At 44.4% G+C, this 10,722-nt stretch overlaps 1 protein-coding gene across 2 annotated transcripts in view; it reads right to left on the bottom strand.

Moving 5' to 3' along the window:
- Positions 1 to 241: 241 nt before the first annotated feature.
- B3GNT3 (UDP-GlcNAc:betaGal beta-1,3-N-acetylglucosaminyltransferase 3) overlaps positions 242 to 10,722 on the bottom strand; it is a 125,737-nt gene continuing 115,256 nt past the window's right edge. Inside the window, exons 2-3 of one of the 2 annotated variants that reach the window (XM_068234111.1) lie at positions 4,862 to 5,103; positions 242 to 1,386 (exon numbers count right to left, since the gene is read on the bottom strand). In XM_068234111.1, the coding sequence (XP_068090212.1) occupies positions 246 to 1,385 (1,140 nt within the window). In that variant the 5' untranslated portion in view covers position 1,386; positions 4,862 to 5,103 and the 3' untranslated portion in view covers positions 242 to 245. The remainder of the gene's footprint in view (positions 1,387 to 4,861; positions 5,104 to 10,722) is intronic. The other variant, XM_068234110.1, reaches the window with a different exon arrangement.

Raw genomic sequence — 10,722 nt, 5'->3', positions numbered from 1 at the left:
CCAGAGACCGTGCTCATTCGTTCATTGATGACTGTTACATGGAGAAAGAGCGCCACATATTACGGATCACTATTCATGGTGTATGGAAGAAAAAAACACATCCAGAACAAATAAAAATTCAGCCTAAAAAATAGTTGAGGTTTGTTTTGCATTTTTTGAGTTTTTTAAGTGTTATGTAGTAAAATCCACTCTGTCTGCTAAGAATGCCATTTTCCAATGCCATAGAGTCAGTCTCTGTTATAGGCCTATATATATATAGATAACTTCTGTCCACAAACAAGATGAGGATCTTGTACAGCTTTCCACATGACCAACATCTGGTAGGGCACAAAGCGATGTACCATTAAAAGTTCTCTATAGTAGCATGGGTTGAAAGCATCTAATTTTGCAGATGGCACATGCACTCCTACTGTACTCATTCCCATATGAGAAGCTGGGACGAGGCCAGCCTTTTCTAAGCACATGCCCAGATAAACATCATCAATAGGGAATAGTGGAATTTCTAAAGACTTATTGTAAATGGCATGGGCACTATATCGAGACATCAGTATCCCACCACCTCCACAATATATTGGGTAAGAATTGGAGGTTGTAACCTGTGTGGGAACATAATATTTGCTCCCAGATTCACGAATAGGTCCAACATTAGCTATCAGCTGTCCCACAAAGAGGTGATCATCTGCCTTCAGTCCACGTAAATAGGTTATTACATTGAAGGTGTTGACAAACACATCATCGTCTCCATTAAAAATAAAGTTGGCTCCGGGGCAATATTCTTCCATCCACTGGTGAAAGAGAAATTGCTTTAAGGTTAGATTAAAAAAAGTGTCATGGAAATCCCATTGTATGATATCTCCATACGTATCACTCTCAATTTGTAGCAGCTTCCTCAAATGTCTATCCTCCTTAACATCTTTAGAAGTTCCAGAGAGGAAAATTCTTTTGACTTGGGCACCATTATAGCTTGATTGCTTCCCCCACGTCTGACGAATGATAGCTCTCCGTTCATAATTTCCTGGAGAAGATTTTATAGCAAGAAGCAAAAATATTCTTTTAGATTTCACTCTCCCACCACATTTCTCTGGTGCATTCAGGATCTGTGGAAAGTTTCTGCAATGTTTATATCTCAAGAAGTCTTTAATGTGTTCAGGTAACTTGGAAAAACCATCTACATTTTCCGCTGATGAATTCTCTTGGCACTGGGAGACCCATTCCAGTCCTGGTAGGCTATCTTGGCCACTGGTAAAGTGAGGAGGGAGTTCTGGCTTACTTTCTATTATTAGCACTCTATCTTCATTCCTCTGCAAAATGAACAGCAGTCCAACTATACCCACGGACAGAAGCAATAGGGTTTCCAGCTTGATAAAGGACCGCCTCATTTTCATACTGTCAAAAAACAAAGAGAAAAAAAACATTGTTTTTTCACATGAAATGCAATGAGGTATTGCAGAAACGAATGTTAATTGCAATATTATTTTCAAATTGAAGCCTGTCTGATAAAGGAAAGATCTAAAAGGCAATAAAAATGCAAATGTATTATTCATGAATTAGGAAACGCAGTCATTTTAGGATCAGGCGAATGTTACAGCATTAATTGAAGAAAGACTTCAACATACCATACCAGTTGAACCATAGTCAATAAGTATTCTAATTCGCCATCTTATAATGTATGTGTATGTGTGCACACAGTACATGCATGCGTATCCCTCTCTTTCTAACTATACTGTATGTGTGTGGGTATATATACAGTGTATATATACAATATATATATATATATATATATATATATATATATATATATATATATCAGGAGTGGGACGACGAATCCTGCGAATCCCTCGAATATTAGGAAATATTCGAGATTCGTGGATTCGAATCCCGACGCCATTTTCCACTATACGAATCCGCCGAATCCCGACGCCGCATCGCCGCGCATCCGCCGCTCGCATTCGTCCTCCTCCGACCCCCCCCCTGCGCCTCCTCCGCTCGCCCCCCCTGCCCGCATAGTTTCCATCCACTCACCTATCCATAGCGGAGCGCAGAGCGGCAGACCTCTCGCCGACTTCCTGGTTCCCCCTAGTGACCGGCTCTTACAATGACGTCATCAGTAAGAGCCGGTCCGGCCATTAGAGGGAACAAAGAAGTAACGAAGAGGTCTGCCGCTCTGCGCTCCACGGGAAAGGTGAGTAGATTCTTATGCAGGGGTGAGCGGAGGAGGCACGGGGGACGGAGGGGGCCGTGGGGGGGTTGGCGGGCGGGCGGGGGGATTTCTACCTACCTACCTACCTAACACTATCCCTACCTACCTACAGGCCGCTATACCTACCTACCTACAGGCCGCTATACCTACCTACCTACAGGCCCCTATACCTACCTAAAGGCCCCCTATACCTACCTAAAGGCCCCCTATACGTACCTACCTGCCTACCTAAAGGCCCCTATACCTACCTAAAGGCCCCTATACCTACCTACCTAAAGGCCCCTATACCTACCTACCTACCTACCTAAAGGCCCCTATACCTACCTACCTAAAGGCCCCTATACCTACCTACCTACCTACAGGCCACTATACCTACCTACAGGCCTCAATACCTACCTACCCACCTACCTACAGGCCCCCTATACATACCTACCTATCTAAAGGCACCTATACCTACCTACCTACCGGACACTATACCTACCTACCTACAGGCAACTATACCTACCTACCTACCGGCCACTATCCTTACCTACCTACCTACAGGCCGCTATACCTACCTACAGGCCGCTATACCTAAGGCCCCTATACCTACCTAAAGGCCCCCTATACGTACCTACCTACCTACCTAAAGGCCCCTATACCTACCTACCTACCTAAAGGCCCCTATACCTACCTACCTACCTACAGGCCACTATACCTGCCTACAGGCCTCAATACCTACCTACCTACCTACAGGCCCCCTATACGTACCTACCTACCTAAAGGCACCTATACCTGCCTACCTACATACCTACCTATACTTAAGGCCCTATACCCTGCTACCTATACTGAAGGTCCCTTTACCTACCTACCTACCTACCTACCTAAAGGCCCCTATACCTACCTACCTACATACCTACCTATACTTAAGGCCCTATACCCTGCTACCTATACTGAAGGTCCCTTTACCTACTTACCTACCTAAAGGCCCCTATACCTACCTACCTACATACCTACCTATACTTAAGGCCCTATACCCTGCTACCTATACTGAAGGTCCCTTTACCTACCTACCTACCTACACTGAAGGCACATGTACCTTACTACCTATACTGAAGGCCCCTATACCTAGCTACCTACCTATACTGAAGGCACATATACCCTGCTACCTATACTGAAGGCACATATACCCTGCTACCTATACTGAAGGCCCCTATACCTAGTTACCTACCAATACTGAAAGCACATGTACTGTGCTACCTATACTGAAGGCCCCTATACCTTGCTACCGATACTGAAGGCACATATACCCTGCTACCTATACTGAAGGCCCATATACCCTGCTACCTATACTGAAGGCCCATATACCCTGCTACCTATACTGAAGGCCCATATACCCTGCTACCTATACTGAAGGCCCATATACCCTGCTACCTATACTGAAGGCCCATATTCCCTGACACCTATACTGAAGGCCCATATACCCTGCTACCTATACTGAAGGCCCATATACCCTGCTACCTATACTGAAGGCCCATATACCCTGCTACCTATACTGAAGGCCCATATACCTTGCTACCTATACTGCAGGCCCCTATACCTTGCTACCTATACTGAAAGCTACCAATATTGAAGGCACCCATACCTAGCTAGCTATACTGAAGGCACCTTTACCTCGCTACCTATGCCTGGGTACCTATACTGCGGGCAACTATACCACGGATCGCACAATTTTTATGTGCAGGATTCGTTAGATTCGGGATTCGAAAGGTTCGAGATATTCGAGAACCTTTTTAGATTCGGATCCGGATTCGGATTCGAAGAAATTGTGGATTCGTCCCATCCCTAATATATATATATATATATATATATATATATATATATATATATATATATACACAGGTCCTTCTAAAAAAATTAGCATATTGTGATAAAGTTCATTATTTTCTGCAATGTACTGATAAACATTAGACTTTCATATATTTTAGATTCATTACACACAACTGAAGTAGTTGAAGCCTTTTATTGTTTTAATATTGATGATTTTGGCATACAGCTCATGAAAACCCACAATTTGTATCTCAAAAAATTAGCATATTTCATCCGTCCAATAAAAGAAGTGATTTTACTCAAAGTTTGAAGTGGTCTAATAGAGCTGGCATGTGTGTCATAAAAAGGTAATGTTCACAACCAATTTAGAAAAATACAAAATCATTTCTTTATTAATATTACTAACTTGCTAAGACAATTGATAAATTAAAAGCACATGGGATGGCCATCCCGCCACACATACAAAGCACACCCCACTCACTGGTGCACCGTACACACACACATGGGATACCAGAAGATCGGATGCTGACAAGATAAGGACAGGCAGTTGTTTAGTGAGTAATCTACTCCTCAGTCCTTTTTTGCACATAGACACCTCTACCAGTTGTTATAACACTCAGGGTTAGAAGACATTGATGTTTGTAGTAGCAGCAGATCTGAGCACATACACAGCAGTGACAGTTAGCAGCAAGCACAAGCCAGAAATATCACCGCAGTCCAAGCCAAGCAACTACTGAACAGCGGGTGTCGACCAGGATCGCCCTGTGCATCACATCACATATATTCAATCAGCCTTGCTCAAAGCGTATAGCTAAACAAACAGTTAGTGGGTCACACATAACTGTATCTTACCCACTCCTTGGACAGTTCACAGTGTTGCTATATCCAGCAGAAGGACAGAGTCAGTTTACCACATGGCATCCGGTAAATCCATCCCAATGTGCATGTGCATCACCTCCGGGCACAAGGATACTAGGACCGGCCAGTTGGTATGCCTATCCAGACGGGCCACCACCGGTGGCAGATGTAACAACGTCACTGGGTGTTGCGCTGCTGGGTGGCGGCGTGGCAGCCCATGAAGGAGAGTAGTTCCCCTAAAAGAAGAAGTGTTTTTTTAAAAAAAAGTCAACCTTCAAATAATTATGTTCAGTTATGCACTTAATACTTGGTCGGGAATGCTTTTGCAGAAATGACTGCTTCAATGCGGCGTGGCATGGAGGCAATCAGCCTGTGGCACTGCTCAGGTGTTATGGAGGCCCAGGATGCTTCGATAGCGGCCTTAAGCTCATCCAGAGTGTTGGGTCTTGCGTCTTTCAACTTTCTCTTTACAATATCCCACAGATTATATATGGGGCTCAGGTCAGGAGAGTTGGCAGGCCAATTGAGCACAGTAATAACCATGGTCAGTAAACCATTTACCAGTGGTTTTGGCACTGTGAGCAGGTGCCAGGTCGTGCTGAAAAATGAAATCTTCATCTCCATAAAGCTTTTCAGCAGATGGAAGCATGAAGTGCTCCAAAATCTCCTGATAGCTAGCTGCATTGACCCTGCCCTTGATAAAACACAGTGGACCAACACCAGCAGCTGACATGGCACCCCAGACCATCACTGACTGTGGGTACTTGACACTGGACTTCAGGCATTTTGGCATTTCCCTCTCCTCAGTCTTCCTCCAGACTCTGGCATCTTGATTTCCGAATGACATGCAAACGTTGTTTTCATCCGAAAAAAGTACTTTGGACCACTGACGAATAGTCCAGTGCTGCTTCTCTGTAGCCCAGGTCAGGCGCTTCTGCTGCTGTTTCTGGTTCAAAAGTGGCTTGACCTGGGGAATGCGGCACCTGTAGCCCATTTCTTGCACACGCCTGTACACGGTGGTTCTGGATGTTTCTACTCCAGACCAGAGCCGGGACAAGGTCCTTCAGCACCCAAGGCTGAGACAGCAAAGTGTGCCCCTCCATCCCTCCCACACTGATTGCTATTAGACTAATAGGTGCCCCAGGGCCCCCAACCTCCCCAACACCTTAATCTATAGTTATCTGGCTTGCAGTCACTGTCATGTATCCTTTTTCTTATTTCTCTCTGCTTCAAACACAATTGGGAATGACAGCTGAAATAATTGTGTACCCCCTCCTATACTGCGCCCTGAGGCTGGAGCCTCTTCAGCCTCTGCCTTGGCCCGGCCCTGCTCCAGACCCCCAAGGTCTGGAATTGGTCCTTCTCCACAATCTTCCTCAGGGTCCGGTCACCTCTTCTCATTGAGCAGCGTTTTCTGCCACACTTTTTCCTTCCCACAGACTTCCCACTGAGGTGCCTTGATACAGCACTCTGGGAACAGCTTATTCGTTCAGAAATTTCTTTCTGTGTCTTACCCTCTTGCTTGAGGGTGTCAATGATGGCCTTCTGGACAGCAGTCAGGTCGGCAGTCTTACCCATGATTGCGGTTTTGAGTAATTAACCAGGCTGGGAGTTTTTAAAAGCCTCAGGAATCTTTTGCAGGTGTTTAGAGTTAATTAGTTGATTCAGATGATTAGTTTAATAGCTCGTTTAGAGAACCTTTTCATGATATGCTAATTTTTTTGAGATAGGAATTTTGGGTTTTCATGAGCTGTATGCCAAAATCATCAATATTAAAACAATAAAAGGCTTGAACTACTTCAGTTGTGTGCAATAAATCTAAAATATATGAAAGTCTAATGTTTATCAGTACATTACAGAAAATAATGAACTTTATCACAATATGCTAATTTTTTTTAGAAGGACCTGCATATACAGTATATATATATATATATATATATATATATATATATATATATATATACAGTACCTCACAAAAAGTGAGTACAGCTCATATTTTACTAGATATTTTATTATATCTTTTCATGGGACAACGCTGAAGATATGACGCTAGATATGACACTTTGATGTAATATAAAGTCAGCATACAGCTTGTATAACTCTGTATAGTGTAAGTTTGCTGTAACATCAAAATATCTCAACACAGAGCCTTTAATGTCTTAACCGCTGGCAAGAAAAACGAGACACTGTTAAGTGAAGAATGTCAAAATTTTGCCCAGTTAGACATTTCCCCTCCCTGTGGACATGTTACTCTTTAGTGTTACAACAAGGGCTCAGGTGTAAATGGGTAGCAGGCGTGTTAAATTTAGTGTTATCGCTCTCACACTCTCCTTTAACAGCTTTAACAGGTCCTTTAAAAACTCTGTACCAAAATTATCAGATCAGTAAATTCCATAGGGTTTTATTATCATTTGGGGGTAGTCTTAACCCAGTGAGTGAATAACATTTCCAGAGTCTACCTTCACTACAGAAAAGGGGAAGGCTTTCCAGTTCCTGGGAAGAGTGCCTATCACTCAAGTTCTCTAGGCAGTCAGTGGGTGTGGCTTTTTCCTTAGATACTGCTGGCACAATGTAGACGCAATGGTAGAAGACAATAACTGACATCTGTTCCTGTTGTCTGTGCAGGGGCTGACTGATGTTGCCCATCAGGGATCAGTACCAGATACCTTGGGCGACATTGCAGAGCTTATGCAGTACAGACGTGGAAGTCAGCTTTAAAGCTGACGACCAATTCTGTTGCTATGTGGGGAGGCAGAGGTTTAACGGAGCAGTGCAGACTTCATGTCACGCAGCGGGCGAGTTGATCTGCCAGGCGGATCACTAGCCGAGCAGCTGTCATTCATCAGGGGCTGTTGTACACACCAAATTATCGACTTAGACGGTCGTTATCAGCCACCTCAGCAGACTTTAATCATGCGTGTGTATGGGCCTTAAGAGTTATTTGCCCCACCCTCTCCATGATTTGGGGCCCTCCAGCACCTCTGGCTGCAACCACACAAGACAAATTAAGTTTTATATCTGTGGTTGTGGCACTTTGTCAATATGTTATGTCCATGCACTCACACATTGAGCTGGGACATCCCAGGTCACACTGACCCAAGCTAAAATCTCCATTTCAAGGTATTATCTTTCTGAGCTATAGGAGGATCCAGGTCAAGATAAACCTTATCTGATTCCCCTTTCAACAAGGGGGTTACTAGTCCAGCCCACAGCAGTTTATGCCAGCCTTGTCTTTGAGTAGTGTGCTTGGAGGTATACACCTCAGAATTTTCCTCTACAGTCAAAAACCGCTTGCTTATATTGTGTTCCTAGGGGTAACCATCAGCCATCATGTGTGCATATCCATACCTTGTAGCATTTCACTAACAGAACTAGGACCACCGTAGAAAATGGTGATGTGGTTCCACTACTATGACAATGCCAAGTACCTACAAACAACACTGCATGCGACAATGCAGAAGCACTGAACTATTCAGCATGGTATTGCACACCCCCTAATCGGATAAGCACTTACCAGAACTTACCATACTATTACTTATCTACTACATAACTTATCTAATAATAATCACAAACTCTTATTTGGCAAAAGGCCGCGGCCATTTATTGGGGTACACCAAAATAAAGGGGGGTCTGAATTACCTCATTCAGACATTAAATAAATCATATAATGATAAATTTTTTATTGAAGTTAATACACACCAGAAGACTTTGTAAACATAATAACAATATAAACACAATGTCCGCCCACCGGGTGACATTACCCATGACTGGTACCCCACTAATGACCACGACGGGAAAAACGAAAAAAAGGGGGGGGGGGGGAAGGTAGGAGCTTCTTTTCTTCAGCCGGCTATCTGCGTCATGCAGCCGGCCCTTTTATCCCTCCTGCTTGGCCCCGATAGGCTGTCCAGCGGGGGCCCGCGAACCTGTGGCCAATCAGCGGCGCCCCTCTCCCTTCTTCTCCCAGTCACCTGGGTACGCACCTGCAAAAATTAGACAGAGAGCCAGTACGGGAGGAAGATTAACCCTCCAGGGGCTGGCTTCTACCATGCAGGCACAGGCTATCCCTGTGCCTGTTCATGGTATTGCACACCCCCTAATCGGATAAGCACTTACCAGAACTTACCATACTATTACTTATCTACTACATAACTTATCTAATAATAATCACAAACTCTTATTTGGCAAAAGGCCGCGGCCATTTATTGGGGTACACCAAAATAAAGGGGGGTCTGAATTACCTCATTCAGACATTAAATAAATCATATAATGATAAATTTTTTATTGAAGTTAATACACACCAGAAGACTTTGTAAACATAATAACAATATAAACACAATGTCCGCCCACCGGGTGACATTACCCAAAAGCCAGGCCAGCTGAACTGGCCTGGCCCCCCAAGACCGCGGCCCTTTCAATGCCAGAATGAACATTGGCATTAAAAATATCAAGCCCAATTGCCGACAGGTGGACCCCGTCCCTTCTGTAAAGACCAGGTACGGCACCCTCGAGTTCAATGTGGCGGATAGAGAGGCCGCCCACTCTTCTTAACACTTTTACCATATATCTATTTATTCTTTTTCTGATCTTCTCCATGAATTTGCAACCGGGAGAAAACCATACAAGTCTCTGAACCATCTCCGAGAAAATAATCTTTGTATGAGGCAGCTGGGTAGCCAGTTGCTCCACATCGCTCTCCATCCTTTTCATGAGCTCAATGGTGTTGTATTTTCCCACATCATTGCCGCCCGCGTGAAGGACGAGAATATCTGGGGCTGGCCACACCTGAAGTTTTCTACAGATTAAAGGGACCAGGTCGTCCCAGCCAAGGCCTCTATTACCTTGCCAAAATACTTGAAATTCCTCTGGGTTCAGAAATAAATTCTCAGAGTACGGCCTGTTCCGGGCTCTCTTTTGTGCCCAGTAGACAAATGAGTGCCCCAGCACCCAAATAATAGTTTTAAGACCTGTAACATAATCATAAACATAGATTAGGCCTAACGTATAAGCGGAACCTTTGTGACTCCCAGCGACCAATCCTCTGGATTGTCGATTCAGGGAGACCTAATTTTGCCGCCTCTGTAGCAGCTCCGATTCGGAATGAATGGGGGGTAAATTTATATTGCTGAAGCCCCAGACTCGTCAAACACTTTCTGAAAACTGATCGAAATTGAAAGGATGATAAAGGGGACCCGTCCCTGTGCACTAAAAAGGACAGGGCAGCTGGCTTGACTCCTAAGAAGTCCTGGACCGCCTTGACTGGACATCCTACTGATCCGGGCAACGGGGCCAATCTGATCCAAGCACCTTTTCCTGCTTGGTCCGTCTTGGATTTAGCAATGCATACACTCACTGCACCTCCAGAAACTAATACATGGTCCGAACGCAAGGGGGATTCAGACCCCTTGTTCGCCGCCACCATCTCGGATATCCGAAAGGCTCCAAAAAACGCTAAAGAAAATGCAGCTTTAAACAACAGACACTCGTAAGTATCCGCACATACCGAAGAGAGAATCCTAAACAGATCCAACAGCATGCTGAAAGACACCGGTCTGCGGTTGTCTGGGGCATGCTGAGTTTTACAAAAACCCTTTAAGAACTGCTTAACCACCGGGTAACTGCTGTGGCCTGGGGCGTCAGCTAGGCGTCTAAAAAAGGAAACTCCTGCTAATAACTGCAGAATCTTTGAACGGGAAGAACCAGCATCAATCTCTTTGCAAATAAAAGACAAGAAAACCTCCGGCGAGTTAACCAAAGGGGAAACAGAACATAATACTGTGAACTGACACCACCTGCTCCAGGATGCTTCGTATGATGACCATGTACGAGGTGATACTGATTTTCTAATAAAATCT

This window comes from Hyperolius riggenbachi, chromosome 1 (genome assembly GCF_040937935.1).
Source record: "Hyperolius riggenbachi isolate aHypRig1 chromosome 1, aHypRig1.pri, whole genome shotgun sequence".
Taxonomy (NCBI): Eukaryota; Metazoa; Chordata; class Amphibia; order Anura; family Hyperoliidae; genus Hyperolius; species Hyperolius riggenbachi.
The sequence above is the reverse complement of the archived record's forward strand: the minus strand, read 5'-3'. Positions and strand labels throughout refer to the sequence as shown.